The sequence below is a fragment of the Tiliqua scincoides genome, chromosome 7 (assembly GCF_035046505.1).
Source record: "Tiliqua scincoides isolate rTilSci1 chromosome 7, rTilSci1.hap2, whole genome shotgun sequence".
In the NCBI taxonomy this organism is placed as follows: Eukaryota; Metazoa; Chordata; class Lepidosauria; order Squamata; family Scincidae; genus Tiliqua; species Tiliqua scincoides.
The window spans coordinates 44,672,252-44,688,548 of NC_089827.1; the positions used below are offsets into that span (position 1 = coordinate 44,672,252).

The following is a 16,297-nucleotide window of genomic DNA, read 5'->3' on the forward strand; positions in this document are numbered from 1 at the left end:
GTATCATTTATTTTTCAACCATGTCTGGGACCCTTTCTGAAACACTAACAGTGCAGTCTGTGCATGTTTACTCTGAAGTACATTCTAGCATGTTCAATGGGTTTACTTTCAGGACAGTGTGCGTTGGATTGCCTAAAAGGTGTGAATTCCCTTTTTGAGACATTAATAACTGTTTCCTGGGTCTTTGCAGGTGGAGCGTGAGAAAGCTATTCTCCTGGCTAATCTTCAGGAGTCACAGACCCAGCTGGAGCACACAAAGGGGGCACTCACAGAGCAACATGAACGGGTCCACAGGCTCACCGAGCATGTCAATGCTATGAGAGGTCTGCAAAACAACAAAGAGCTGAAAGAGGTGGACTTTGAGAAAGGCCGAGACTCGGGGGAAGAAGCCCATGACTATGAGGTGGACATCAATGGCTTAGAGATTTTAGAATGCAAATATAAAGTTGCTGTTACAGAGGTGATTGACCTTAAAGCAGAGATAAAGGCATTAAAAGAAAAGTACAATAAATGTGTTGAAAATTACACTGAAGAAAAGACCAAGTATGAGAGTAGGATTCAGATATATGATGAACAGGTGACAAATCTGGAAAAATCAACTAAGGAAAGCCATGAAAAAATGGTACAGATGGAAAAGGAGTTGCAAAGGATTACAGGTGTTGCAAATGAAAACCATAATACTCTCAACACCGCCCAGGATGAGCTGGTGACTTTCAGTGAGGAGCTTGCTCAGCTGTATCACCATGTGTGTTTGTGTAACAATGAAACTCCAAATAGAGTTATGTTGGATTATTATAGGCAAAGTAGAGTTACTAGGAGTGGGAGCCTAAAGGGACCTGATGATCCAAGAGGCCTTCTGTCCCCAAGGCTGACTAGGAGAGGAATGGCATCACCAGTAGAAGTGAGGACACCAACAGAACAGATTTCAAAAGAGAGCACAGAAGCCAGCAAGGAGCAGAGCCCAACAAAGACACCCACAATTTCTCCTGTTATCACAGCCCCTCCTTCCTCCCCAGTTTCCGACACCAGTGACATTCGTAAAGAGCCAATGAATATTTACAACCTGAATGCCATAATAAGGGACCAAATCAAGCACCTGCAGAAGGCTGTAGACCGATCACTGCAGCTGTCCCGGCAGCGTGCAGCAGCCCGTGAACTGGTACCCATGATTGATAAAGATAAGGAGGCCTTAATGGAAGAAATACTCAAACTGAAATCCCTGCTGAGTACAAAACGAGAGCAGATAGCAACCCTGAGGGCTGTATTGAAAGCCAACAAACAGGTATGCTCTAATGAACTTTCCATCTGCAATTCAATTGCTGATTTATGTGTTTTAATGAGAAATTTTGACAATTTGTCTTTATGGCACCAGCTGTCTCTGTTTCTAGTAAAGTGTTGGTTTTCTTTATGCTTTGGTGTTTCCCCCTCAAACAAGTATCTGCAATCTGTACAACAGTGGTTCCCGAATGGTGGGTCGAGACCAACTGGTCAGTTGCAACCTGATTTTTGGTGGGTCCCACAGCAGCTGAGCAGAACCTTCAATGAAAACACAGGTGATAGAAGAGTAAGATAACTGCCTCAAGCCCACAGGCTTTTCAAAAATTTGATAGTTTCTAATTGCCCTGCAAAGTGCTCCTGCGGTTTGCAAGCATAGGGTGATAAATGTCGGAACATCTTTTTTGGTTATTATTATGTGTAAATAAATAAAAATATTATTTCTTTCTAGATTTTTTAAAAGTCTTGTAAACTTAGGTGGGTCCTGGTAGAGTGTCATTTTAAAAAGTGGGTCCCAGTGCTAAAATGTTTTGGAACCTCTGCTGTGCAGCAACAAAAGTGGTATGTACTCAAGGTTGCATGGAATGCTGGAGGTTAAAAGAGAGATTTAAAAACGGATTTTTAATCTCTTCCTGGAGAAATAAGCCAATGAACACACCATGCCTTAAATTGGTGCAACTCTTTATTACTGTGAATTCCATGGGTACACCTGTGTTTTAACTGAATGATCTTCAAGGGAAAGAGTGCTGCTACTTTAAAGGTTCTGTCTCCCACAAAGAACATCGCATCAAGGAGACAACCAGCCTGGCTCCAGCCATTGGTCAAAGTAGAAGCAGCTGCTTGCTTTTCTCGTCCTTGGTGGAAAGAATAATCATTTCCAGTTGTCAGTTATATGGACCAGCAGAGGCAAAGAAAAACAATCTGAGCAAGAGGGCTAAGGGCTGCTGAGTGATGTATGCATGTTGGTGTGGATTTGGGGGGGGTTGGGGTTGGGGTTTATTTTTTAAGCTGATTACTGAAATTCATCAAGACTGCAATTGATTTGGCTTTTGCCGCAATAGCAACTTGAAAGTCACTTGCTATTTTCTTTTTGTGTTTTCTTGGGAAAATTCACTGGAATGTGTCTGACTGGAGGCTTTGTTTGTCTTGGCATTACTCTCTATGCTCTGTTCCCTTCCCAGTATGGGAAGAGGAGAGGGGAGGATGTTTTGCTTTTTCACCCTAGTCTTCTCCTCAAGGCACACTCTATAGCTGGCACTAGAGATGTAAAATTTTGAAGCTTGGAAAAAATTGAGTTTTTTTCAGAAAAAAACGGAAATTTGCAGAAAAATTGAAAAAATGGTACATTAGCACTTTTTTTTTCTTTTCCAGATTGAAAGTCATTCTGTTACTTTAGGAACATAAAATATGACTATGGACAATTTGACTTGGCATAAAATGATCACAACTAGCATTTTAAAAATATAGTGTATCCAAACAATTATTACAAACAGAATTTACTTTTTTTTAATGGAACAACAATCTCCTGAACTGTTTATTAGTTTATGTGGAACAGACAAGAAAACCTCCACAAAACAACTTTTTAAAATCCAGAAGTAACAATTATTCATATTTCCTCTCCACAGTATTAAATAAAAATAAAAACCCATTCTCATAAAAGAATTGAAGAGGGAGAAGTGTATAGAAGGGAGTGGGACTAAGTTTCAATGAATGGGCATGAAATTTAATCAGAATCATTTTCTGAGCTGTAATTATCAGTATCCGTTTCAGTCTCTGCTTCTGGAGCTACTCTGTTGTGTCTGTCATTATCACAGTGATTATGGACTTCCAAAAACCGAAGGTTTGCCCAGATTGAAACAAGCTTCTCTACCCTTTCACGTCAGTTTATTTCTTGATTTAGTATGAGTGTTTCCAAACATAGACTAGATTCTTTTTTTTTTATGCTTTATTTATTTATTACAGGTACAGGTAAGGAAAATTGGATAGACTTAGGGCTAGGACTACATAGGTTACACACGAGGGTGGTGGCCATCGATTACAACAAACATTAATCCAAACGAAATTAATAATCAATACAAAAATTATCATATTCTTTAACCCTACCGGTTAATACTTTAACATTCCATATTTTTCCTCTAACCTTATCTATCACATCATAAAAAAAACAGTTCAGACTTTTACTTATACACTCTTCTTACCACTAAACTAGTCTCTAAGATAAAATCTTTCTTAACTAATTCTTAATTTCTAATATGACATCTAAAAAAGAAGTCTCTGCTTACAATGGTATTACCTCCTTCAATATCTCTTATAACATGTTATACATCATTTTCCATAACTATCCAATCAAAAAAGGCTTCAAATTTTTACTTATAGATTCTTCTTACCACTAAACTAACCTCTAAAATACAATCTCTTATCTGATTCTTAATTTCTAATATCACATCTAAAAATAAATATCTCCAATTACAATAATATTATACTTTGCTTATCCACAATACTTATATTCCAAAATTGCAGTTCCATCTAATTTATTTCATATTTTACCACTTTAATTTTCACGATACTTATATTCCAAATTCCCTTTTCATCCACTTTAATTTAATCTAATTAATAAAATATTATATCTTAATACCACTTAATTTCCACAATATTTATATTTCAAATTTTCATTTGCATCTATTTTAATTTAATATGTTTAAAAAAAAAATCTATTTATTATTCAACCATTTTGCCCTTCTTCTTATTGTTTACTTTGTACTCTATCTTATTGGTGTTCCCTCTTAATCCTCCTACTGGTTCTTCCACTTCTTTTTCTTCTTTTTCTTCTTAAGTCCCCCCTCTGTTTTTCTTTCTTCTTTTTCATTCTGTTATTCTTGAATTCAATCCATAAATTCTTCCTCTTCTTGAGACAGCTTGCTCTCTGAACATTTCGTCTTTTTTCTTCCTTAAGATTCTCAGTTATTATGACATCTGCTTCTTCCATCTCGTGTCCCATTTCAAAATACTCCACTTCTTTAACTTCACCCGACATCTGATCCATTCTTTTTTCTTCTCTATTGTTTATAATCTGTTCCCGCGAGTTTACAAGGGAGGAGCTTATTTGCCCAATTTGTTCAGAGAGTTCTCTGACTTGTTGCTCCATTTCTCTTCTAAAATCCATCAGAAAGTCCACCAACAAGGCCTGGCTTTCACGATCATCTTTTAGATTTTCAAAAGCCATTTTTATCAACACCAACTTGAGCCACTTCCTACAGGGCTACTTTCTAATTTTGTATCCAGGGCTACTTTCCAAATTTTTATATCAAAAAAAGTCAATCAAATCCACAGTCAAATTAGGTTAGTATGCCTTTAAATTACCAAAAAAAGAAAAAAAATTCAAGCCTCTTGCTGAGAAACCGAAACCGAAAGTAGCAGAGTCCAGGCTTAAATAAAGGCTTTTTGCTGGGAAAATGAAGGTAGACTTTATTTCCTTTGTTGAAGATTACTTATTTATTTCTCTTTGGTACATTCCATTAAAAAAATATAATCTTGTACTTACTCTAGCAAGGGAAATACCAATTCACCTATTCCCCCCCTGGGTGGCTAACGGCCAGCGTGAATAATCTTGAATTATCTCCTCCTCCTCCAGACTTCTTACTTACAGTTCTCAGTAAAACTTTTTAAAGAGCCAAGTTCACTCACTCTTAATAGCTTTTTTCGCTGCGATGTTGTTGTATCTAGGCCGTGAGAGGACGGGTTTTTAGCTCTCCGAGCTTCTCAAAGATGGCGCCTGGGATAGATATGCTTCAGCACAGAGCAAAACAGAGAGAAATCCTTGAAATTGCCTGTTTCTAAGGACCCCCCCCCCCGTTCAAGCTCTCAGCTCTTCGTACCGTTTAGGCACATGAAAACATATCTATTTCACAGTCTCTTCGGGAACCCCCAAAGTTCACTGCAACTTCGCTGAGAGTTAGCTCCGCCCCCCCAAACATAGACTAGATTCTTTCACGTGCTGCAGAAGATGGAGGAATCTGAAGAAGGTGAGAAGCAAGAGGATCAGAGGCTGTGTTGTGCAAAGACCTTGCCACCATGTTTCAGGAGGAATATGTTTGCCAGAATCCCAGCTTGCATTCCTGGACCAAATCCCTGAAGATGTTCTATATTCTGCAGCATTTGAAAGTGCCTTCCCAACCTCAAGTCCTAAATGTGATGCTTGTTTTGTAATCCAGTCAAATGCAGTAACATTTGCAGTAACATTTGAATCTTGGATCCAGCAGATTTGCAGCAGCATGAATTGGATGGCAACAAAATTCTTCCCTTTTAAAAATAAAATCTTTCACTTTACTTTCTTCTGTAGTTCTAAGTGGAGATATACTGAGATTGTTAAAAACAGTTGTTTTTATCTTGGTCATTAAATAAGGAATTTCTGACAAAAGTGCATTATCTGATTCAGATGCAGTGATTGCTGCAGCAATTGGCTTTAGCATCTTCAGGGAATTTTGCAGCTGAACCCAGAAGACATCCTGATCAAGAACAGTGTTTCTCACACTCCTGGGTACTTTAAGGTCTTCAACTATTACTGTTTCTTGAAGAGCTTCTTAGTTTTTTAGTAAACTTTCAAAGGAGATCACCACTCCAGCCCACCAAGTTTTACTACAGAGCTTTGGGGTCACTATTTTATTCTTTGCATTTTTTTCTACTTGCTTCTTCTTGAAAACTGCAGCTACAATATGAGTACCTTTTACATTTTTTATAACTTCTTTTGCTTGTCTATAGATCATTTGAAGGGTGTCCAGTTTCATAATATCATTAAGAAGCAAGTTGAACCCATGAGATGCAAATCCTATTGCAGTAATATGTAGATGCTTATCCATTATGATCTCCCATGCTGCTTTCATATTGCTTGCATTGTCAGTCAAGAAGCAAATACTTTACCACTCCCAGTTTTCTGTAGGACTTCACATGTTTTATAGCTGATATACTCTGCAGTATGTCTGTTCTCTCCTGTTTCGATGCTTTTGTAAAAAAACTGGTTGAGGTGTTGTTATAACAAAATTTATAATTCCTTCTCTGCTCACGTTTGCCTATCCATCTGTAAGTAGTTCAAGACACAGTGCTTCATTAATTTTTCCTTGCACAGATTCCATTACACATTCATATTCCGACTCCAAAAGAGGCTTACTTAAAGAATGTCTGCTGGGCAAATGGTATGATGGTCTTAGTAATTTCAAAGCTTCCTGCCAGTATGTATTTTCGGTTATTGAAAATGGTGTTCCAGAAGAATATATTGCTCTTGCAAGAGCTTGATCAATTTTTTCCTGATCTTCAGGTGTCATCTTGTCTACAAATGAAGTTATTGAATAATTTTTGGATGCAGCTGTCTTCAGTATCTGTTTACTTGAAGATGCTGCTGATGGGACAACACTTTTTGTTGCTGCTGATGTTACAGATGTAGTAGAAAGAGGGCTTCTTGAATGACAACGTTGAGAATAACTATGTGCATTTTCATCAATGTGGTCCTCTTCACTTAGATCCATGAAGGATTTTTTAATATCTAATAATAATAATAATAATAATAATAATACAGGTATTTCTGTACCGCCTTTCTTTGTCCTCAGATTTCTCCTTAGACTTTATTCAAGGTGGTTTACATAGGCAGGCAATTTAAATCCCCGTAGGGATTTTTACAATTTGAAAGAAGGTTTCTATCTGTCAAGAAACCACAACATTCAGATGTTTCTTGATCTGGTTGCACATTCTGGCCTCCATCCTCCCACGCTCAGAGCAGATGGAATAGCTCGGCTCAGCTTGTAAGCTGCTTCAAGGTCGCACGGTGCTGGTGGCCTGGAACTGGTGACCTTTGGATGATATCTTCAAGCAAATGGAGGCTCAACCCTCTAGACCAGACCTCCTGCCCAGATCCTGCCTCCTCCTCCAGATCTACAGGACACTTGTTACATACAAGAATGTGTTTGGTCATCCTGGTAGCATTTGGAAATGCATAATACATCTGACAATATTTGCAAATCACATTTTTCTTCTCAGAAAAATTTGTGATGTGAAAATGCCTCCATATGCTGGATGTTGGTCTCACCATTTTCCTGAGGGGAATAAGAAAGACAAATAATTTAATGGCTAGTTTGCAAGAAGACACTAGTCCTGAGGTATTCAATCTGTGTGTCCTGCCTCCCTAGTGAGGCGTGGCTAGCCTCCAGGAGCGTCGCCAGGCATCTCAGGGAGAGGGGTGGCCAGCAGCTGCTCTGCTGCTGATCTCTGCTCTGCTCTGCTGCACTTGCTGCTTTTCTGCAGCTGTGAACGAGGTGAGTGGGGCAGTGTGAGACTGAGAGGGCATGTGAAACATGGTGGGGGGAGGTGGGAGAGAAGGCTGGCTGGGCAGGCAGAGGTGCTGCATCTCATCATGAAGCTCTCTCCACCTGCAACCTAGCCCCAAGGACTACATTTCCCAGTGTGCCCCTCACCCTGGGCATCCTGGGATTGGTCAAGGCTGGAGGAGAGAAGAGTGCAGAGGCGCTACATCTCATCAGCACAGGGGTGCCCCTGGCAGGCTTCAAACTGGGAGGGAAGAGTAAGTACAGGCAGTGCAGCGCTTTCCTCTGCTCCTAGTGGGGAGGGCCAAATGCCCCAGCCTGCATCCCTCCGTCTTGCCTGGGGGAAGAGGGGTGGCATCTGCATGCTGGGTGTATGTGTGTGAGCAGCCCCAGTCTACTTTGGGGTGAGTTGTAATCTTGCTGTATGTGGCTGCAGTCCTTTCCACACTTTCCTGGGAGTAAGCCCTATTGACTCAAATGGGGCTTACTTCTGAGTAGACCTACATGCGCTTGGGGTCTGTGTCAGCTAAACCCAGGATCTTCATCTTTCTCTTCGCCCCCCCTTCAAAAAAGAGAAAGAGCCACTCTTGATGGCTTTGTCTCCAAAAATTGATTAAAAATAAAAATCCCCTTTTTAGCCATTCCCCTTTTTCCTCCTGCCTCCTGGGGGGGGGGTACTCTGTTGGCTGCTATTGTAAGACAAAAGGCACAATCCTAGCTAGGTCTACTCTGAAGTAAGTCCTATTGTGTTCAATGGGACTTACTCCCAGGAAAGTGGGGTTAGGATTCCAGCCAAACAGTCTCTGGGTCTCAGTTTGCATCAGTTTGCAATTAGCAGATACACACAAAACCAAGTCTTCCCCTCCCCCAGCAGATTCATTGCTTCCCCTCTCCCTTTCCAAAACCCTCCAGGTGTGGCTAACAATCTCAGGGCACAATCCAAACAGGTCTACTCAGAAGTAAGTCCTACTTTGTTCAGTGGGGCTTACTCTCAGGTAAGTGTGGTTAGGATTGTAGCCTCAGAGTGTTGGCAGCTGTTTTTTTGTTTCTAGTGTATAATTATAACACCTTCATCCCCATTTTGGGGGTAACTGAGGTGAGGTGTTGTAATGGGGAGCCGTGGCCAATGGCCACAAGGATCAAGGGAGGCTCGAGCCGGAAAAGTTCGAGAACCACTGCACAAATTTATGGTTGTGGGTGGGGGAAGTAATGAACCAGATTAGTAGTAATTAAATTATTATTGACACAAAGGTTATAAAGATAAACTAATATAGCTAAATGATGGGCAGCGCAATTCTGAGCTGCCTGGAGTGCCCAGGCTCAGCGGCACCGAAAAGGGCTGTTGCTGAATCCTGCACCTCCTGCGCTACTGCGGGAGACTCCTCAGTAGAAGGGGACATTTGTCCCCTTCCCCGAGTAAGGTAAGCAGCCCTGCAATGGGGCTACTCACTTTACCACGGTAGAGTAAAGGTGCTCATGTAGGGCGCGCAGCCCTGCACGAGCGCCCTGGATCCTGTGGAGCTCAGCTCCGCGGATCCTCCTCCCGCCCACCCTCTGGCACGCCTCCCACCCACCCCTGCTGGCCTTCCCCCTCCCCAGAATGCCTCCCCCACGCCCCTGTCCACGCCCCCACCTCCTGTTTTGCAGCCTGGCGGTCCGGGAGACTGCTGAGCCGCGGAACTTGGGCCACCGCCTGGTGCTAGTCCAGCACCGGTCGGCGCTGGGTTAGCAGCGGTGGGATCCTGGTGGTGAGCCACGCAAATGTGCCTTACGGAGCCGTGCCACAAACCACAGGATTGGGCTCTCAGTTTCCTAGAATCAGATAAATGTAAACTCTTACCTATTTAAATTAATTATATACTTTCAGGTCGTTTTTGTTGCTCTGTAGTTTCTTCCAATGCTTTGAGGCCTTGTGAAGAGGACAGAACAGAACCAGACATACCCACCACCCACATGCAAGAACAAAACTGACACCTTTTTCTTTTCTTGAGACAATGGTAGCTCCTCCGAAAGGAAGAAATGCGTCTTGTTCTTGCATTGGAGAGTTAAATTTGTAACCTGGGACTTGCTTGTCCTCAGTGCCCAGAAATTAGAATAATCTGATACCATACATATTTTTTAAGAAATGATTTGGAAAATATTTGAACAGCTTGTCTTAAAATATTTTATTCATCATGTTAAAATAAAACATTCCATAATCAATTTTTTCTTTTTTCAATTTTTGGGGAAAAAACAAAAAGTCTTCAGGAAAAAAAACAAAAAAACCGGTTTTTTCTGAGCCTTCACATCTCTAGCTGGCACCTCTCCAGAAGCCCAGCCATTGCCTTGCTCTGTTTTTCTCATTGGCACCTCTTCTGTAAATAAAACTGCACTGCACAGGCATTGAAGTATTAGCCCCTGCTCATGAGGACTTCCTCTTGTAACAGTGACAGTCATGAAGGCAACAGAGTGGGATGTGGTGGGTTTTTCCACCTGAATGACCTCACTCTGAGGTCCCAGCTGTGTTGCCTGTCCATTTGCCCTGCCTCCTTTTCAGGGTGGCAATGTTTTTATTTATTTATTTTTCACATTTTTTTATACCACCCTTCCTCCAAAGAGCCCCGGGGTGGTGTACACAGCTGCTTCCCTCCTTTTGTCCTCACAACTGAGCCTTTCAGTCATAAACATGTTTTTCTTACTTTATCTGCTGTGTAGGCAGACTTTAGCTGGAACTGCAAGCATCTGCCCACAGCCATGACAGTAGGCCCAACTATCAATTTACAGAGCAATGTTCATTTCTGACTCCTTAGGTTACATGATTACATAAGGTACATCATTACATACAGAGATTATTAAACAGGTAAACCCCTAAAATCTCCCTCACTTCACTCAAGGCTGTATGTGTGAGTAGAACTATTCCAAGAAATTATTCAGAGAGACCTGGAATTCATGCTGTTGCACTGCCAGCAGGCATAGGAAATGTGTAGCTTTGCAAGGGTTCCCCCCCCCCCCCCCATATTCACAGATCCCATATCTGCGGATTCACTTATCCACAAATTGGGTCTGGGCCCTCCCAACACACATACCCCCTCTGGAGGCTAGGGAAACTCTGATCCCCTTGCCTTCGGAGAGGCCTTTGAGCTCAACAGAGCAAATGAGGTAAGAGCTCTGAACAGAGCTCTGAGGCAAAAAAAAAAATGCAACTTCAGATTTCACAGAGAAATGAAAGTAACTTTAAAAATGCCTTATAAAGCATTGGGAGGCCTGGGGAACGCCTGGAGGAACCGCTCGCACATATGCTGTTATATTGCCCTTTTTATGGAGATCTTCATAGGAAATATCTTGATCTACTTATTGAAAGGATGTGGGGCTGGTTGGATCTGGATAAAGTGCAGTCTGTCTTATCTGTTGAGACACCTGGAGAGAATAGCAGTCTATTTATACCAGATTGTAAAGTCCTGAGAAATGAGCTCCTCTGTCTCTGTACCCCACGGAAACTAGCTGGCTGAGGTCCTTATGTTTTATGTTGAATGTCTTATGCTGTATATATTATTTATTATTATGCCAATAAAGTTATCTACCTACCTTCCTACCTATTATTTTGTTCTTCAGTATGCTTCTCCTCTGAGCACCTCCAACCTTTCTGTTTATGGAGACACTCATTCATTTTGAAATTTACCTCCTTGAATACACTTTGTAAAGTTTATAGTAATTTACGTTTGTGTGTTTGCTCCCCTTTCAGTGAAACATTAAAATTATATGCTCAGAGTTAAAATGCCACACAAGTGGTGAAATTGACCTGCAACTAAGAAAGGTCAATGTATAATTTTTAAAAAATTGTTTTCTGGAAAGAGACCAAGTTCAGCAGTGGTAGTGCTTTGCTAGTAAAGGAGTTGTTACTTTCTTTGGCCCAGTTTCAAGTGATATTTTTGTGGTATGTCTCACAGTTTAGACTGCCTAGCCCACTGGTGATCAAGCTACTGTTGTATAGCACAGTAATCTTTAAGAAGAGTGCGGAGGCTAAGTTGAAAGGGCTTTATTTCTTATACAACAAGATCATTGCAGTTGTTACATTGGTTTTATGGGATTCATACTCTTGCATGCACACTCAAATAACTGGCTAGGTCAGTTGTTAGCTAAGGAATCATGGAGAGGCAGGACAATGGCAATACATTCACCTTCTCAAAGCTGATCTTGTTGATCCTCATCCAAGTGGAATTTAACCCATATTGTCCTTTTTGACTGCAATCCTATGCACAGTTACCTGGGTGTAAGTTCCATTTAACGCAATGAGACTTACTTCTGAATTGACATGCGTAGGTTGTGCAATTAGTGTCATTGCAAAGCACTGGGTGACTTTTCACTCATTAGTTCCTGCCCAACCACTCCGCTTTGGCAGCCAGTCCAAAAGTTACCCCATTGACAGTTATTTGCCATTATAGGAGTTGTTTTGCTAACTCCTGCTGTGATTTTGTACTTTTCCTCCTCCTTCTATGGCAGGGGTGCTCAATACGTCAATCGCGATCTACCGGTCGATCGCGAGGCAAAATGAGTCGATCGCAGGCTTCTCTCCCGTCCACGCATCCCTGGGAGTAAGCCCCGTTGACTCTACTGGGGCTGACTTGTGAGTAGACCTGGAGAGGAGCCGCTGGCAGGCTTCTCTCCTGTCCAGGCATCCCTGGGAGTGAGCCCCGTCCTGGGAGTGAGCTCCCTGGGAGTGACACATCCCTGGGAGTGAGCAATGCTTTACAATGAAAGTTTGTTCTGTATATCAATTCAAAGCCCCGAAAAATTGGGTGTCACAGCTTGTGGAAGTTATTCCTCTGTGACCAGCAGCCAGTTAAGAATAAAAGCTTGTTTTCCTTGAAACCTCCTTGGTGTCTGCCTGCATCCTTGCCTGAACCTGCAACAATCTGGGTAGTTGCTCTCCCCACCCCCATATTTTTCTCTTTGTGTTCAGCCTTTGGGCTATAATCCATTTTTAAGCAGAAAACCATTCATATAACATGCATCTAGCCAAACATTTTAGTCTTCCAAACAAGCACCTGTTTTTATATCTGATTATAACAATTATATGATGTTAGCCCAGCAATAATAGCAATCATTACAAAGGATTTGTCATGGATAACTTTAAGTTGCAACATCTGTTTTCCTTTATCCCTTTGGAACAATTTTCTGTTCATCTACATTGTGTAGATTGAGACACCTTTGAAGAGAATGTGGTAACTTTGATATTCTCTGTATGTACTCACAGTGCAATCCTATGTATGTCTACTCAAAAATAAGCATCACTGAGTTTAATGAGACTTATTCCCAGTTAAGAGTGTATAGGATTTCCGCCTTAAGGTCCAATCCTATGGACCGTTTAGGGTGGTAAAACTTCTATTCTGCTGCTACAAGGGGCACAGCCGTGTCTAAACTTTGCCTTCCGTTGTTGCATGCTGCATGAACACTAGCACAAACGTCTGGACATTATGTGCATGCTCCAGATCTGTGTTGGGGTGCTGTGCTGGAGCAATTAGGTCAGCAGCATGGGTAGTACATGGTGGTTTGGGGGAGGTTTGGGGTGAGAACGGAGGCAGGGTATCCTTCAGGGGCTGGAGGGGATGGATCCCAGCAGCAACAGTGTGCCCCTTTTTCACTGCCAACATGCCCCCTGACTCTCCTCAGACTTACGCCAGCAAAACGGCTGGCATAGAACCAAGGAAAGCCATAGGCAATCCTGCCTACCAGGAGGCAAGGAAAAAAAAATTACTTATACTTCACTGACTGTCTGGTCGTTTTCTCCCCCCCCCCAGCATGCAATGCACACTCCATTGGCACGGATGCATGCTATGGACAGGCAGTGGATTAGACTGGGCTGTTAAAAACATATTTGAAAGGCGAACACATTATGAACCTTCAAAGGTGACTGGTGGCCTACAAATGTAGGTCATACATATTGGTTCTCCTTGGTCTTGCTCACACTCCTCCCCACCCTGCAGGCTGCAGGACTATTTACCACTCCCCCCACCCCCCGCCCCCCGCTAGAAAAGTAATGGAGATAATAGTTGTTTCAGAGAATTGTGGGCGCTTTGAGACAGCGATCTCTTCTCCTGATGTGTGTATTCATTCCTGCTTTTACTTCTAGTACAGGTATTATATTTATTGACTGAAGCCAACAAAAGGACAAGAGAAGTGCACACTCTGTTGGAAATCAGGTCTTTCTAAAACTGTTTTCAACTCTTTAAACACAGACTTGAACACTTACACTACTTATATTGTACAAACCAGACAAAATACTTATGTGCTAAATCACAGGCAGTATACAGTAGAGCATATGCTGATGCAGTCTGGTTTTTGCAGAGCTAAGCCTGGCACTTTAGGTTCCCATCTTACTTTCTGTTCCTTACAAATGTTTTTTGTCCGTGTCTTGGTTGTTTTGTAGACAGCTGAAGTTGCCCTGGCTAATCTGAAGAATAAATACGAGAATGAAAAGGCCATGGTGACGGAAACCATGACTAAACTGCGCAATGAGTTAAAGGCTTTGAAAGAGGATGCAGCGACCTTCTCATCCTTGAGAGCCATGTTTGCAACCAGGTACGGAAACCAAGGATTCTCACCTGTTTCATTGTGGTCCCTTTTGGAGGAAGGGCGGCTGTAAGAGGACACAGGATCTTTGGGAATGAGACTCATGGTGCAGAATATTCTTAGCACATGCAGGGTTCATTGTTCCTTCTCCACATATAGTGGCAGATTGTGGAATGGCTGCGGTCATTCCTTCTAGAATTCCCCTAGTCTTGACAGTCCAGTTTGGAATGGACTAGCCTGTCATTAATCAAGGACATTCTATAGTATTGACCTGGATCACAAGAATTGATTTGTCACAGACATTACACTGTTCCGATAATCCTCAGCTATGCCCCTGAGATATGTTTGCGAAGAAATACTGGATCTGCATGGGCTAAGACAATTACTCGCACCTTTCTTGCTCAGCTACCTTCTACAGTGGGTGTAAGGAGGCCTTTTAAAGCTGGCTCTTGTAGGCAAATTTGGGGGCTGAATTCAGAGAAATAATACTCAGGCCTGCCCAGCTACACTGTAAATTATAGCACGCAGGGTACCGGGTGCTGTAGGCTTATACCACGATCTCGGAAGCTAAGCAGGGTCGGGCCTGGTTAGTACTTGGATGGGAGACCGCCTGGGAATACCGGGTGCTGTAGGCTTTTACCATAGTCTTTCGAGACTGAAGGTTGCCAACAACTGCATCAAAGGAACTCATGTACATACAGTTAGTATGCATCTAGACTCTGCTTGGAACTTTAAATCAACATGTGGAGGTTGAGTGGGAGGCAGGACCAGGGACCACAATCCCACTCTTCTGCACATATTGATTCTGCACACATTTGTTACTATCTCTCCCTGGTTTATTTTATGATTTTTTAAAAATTAAGTAAATTAGCTATTAATAGGGCAATTACACAGTTTGGAACAAATAGTTTTTTGAATCCTTGATAGACGATAGCACCAGAGTCCATTTAAGTGCAGAACAATGTGACTTTCTGAGCGGTTGGCTTTTAGTGTAATAAAACTTCCTGTAAACAAGCAGTCTCTGCTTTCAGTATAATTAAATATGCTTCTCTCCAGTATGTGACTAATACAATGACATCATCTCTTGGCTCTCTTGAAAATACTTCTGTTTCAAAACTTGACTGGGTCATGTTCATTTTTAATTTGTGAAAGGTTTTTATAACATTACATTAATTTAATTGCTTTTAAAAAGTTGACCACACCTCCCATCAACACACCAGATAAATGTAAATGGTAGCACAGGTCAACATTTCTGATTGAAAGATGGGAAACTGAGGAAATAACTACATGGACAACTTACACAAGAGAAGCTGTCTGAGCAATCCGAAGTGAACTCTGGTGGAAAAGTTATATGTGCCTGACTAATGGACACAAAACATGCTGTGGCCCTGCATTTAGGGCTAACTGGTTTGTCATAGTTTACAGTTTCTTGAACGATAGCTATCTCATCCTGTGCAGGAAGTCAGCAGAGAAGTTGAGGGGAGCATATGCATGGTTTGCGATACACTGGAAGCTGGTATAGGCTGATTCACCATAGTTTAGAATGCAAAGCTGCAGAAACAGCACCTGATTTCCTCTTCATAGAAAAGCAATCATGCAAACTAGAGATGGGATAGCCGACTTGGGTTCGTCTCAGATTAGACTAAAAATTATCCAAGATCTTTCTCTCCCAATTGAAAAGAACTTGGATAATTAACCAAGCCACTCAGGGACAATTTGGAGAATTTTTCTCCTTCCCTGCCGCCCTCCCTGACAACCATTACTCTCTCCTTACCTTTTCCAGTGGTGGTGGTAGCTGCAGCAAAAGAACAGTGGGAACATCCCTCTTCCCATTTTCAGTGCAGCAGAAGAGCTGCTGTCACACCGATGGACTCTAAGTAAATGGAGCATTTCCCCTTACTTCCCTTTCCTGTTGTTGTATAGCAACAACTGGGAAAGGTGGAGAAAAGAATTAAGAAGAAATTAGCCATTTACCCGATTGGTGAGACTGCCTCTGTGCTCTTGGGCTGTGCTGAAAAAAGGGTGGGGATGGGGAGAAGGGAAAAAAAAAAACACCATTTCCTCCTCCCTGCAGGAACAAGCTGCTGCTGCTGCCACCACTGGAAAAGATAAAGAGAAGGTGGAGGGTTGGTGGGGATGGAAGATATGTCTGAGCTCTCAGA

General features: G+C 42.0%; 1 protein-coding gene across 7 annotated transcripts in view; it reads left to right on the forward strand.

Moving 5' to 3' along the window:
• BICD1 (BICD cargo adaptor 1) overlaps positions 1-16,297 on the forward strand; it is a 147,927-nt gene that overhangs the window by 92,426 nt on the left and 39,204 nt on the right. For all 7 annotated transcript variants that reach the window (XM_066634528.1, XM_066634532.1, XM_066634530.1 and 4 more), the window contains exons 6-7: positions 191-1,282; positions 13,993-14,144. In XM_066634528.1, the coding sequence (XP_066490625.1) occupies positions 191-1,282; positions 13,993-14,144 (1,244 nt within the window). The remainder of the gene's footprint in view (positions 1-190; positions 1,283-13,992; positions 14,145-16,297) is intronic.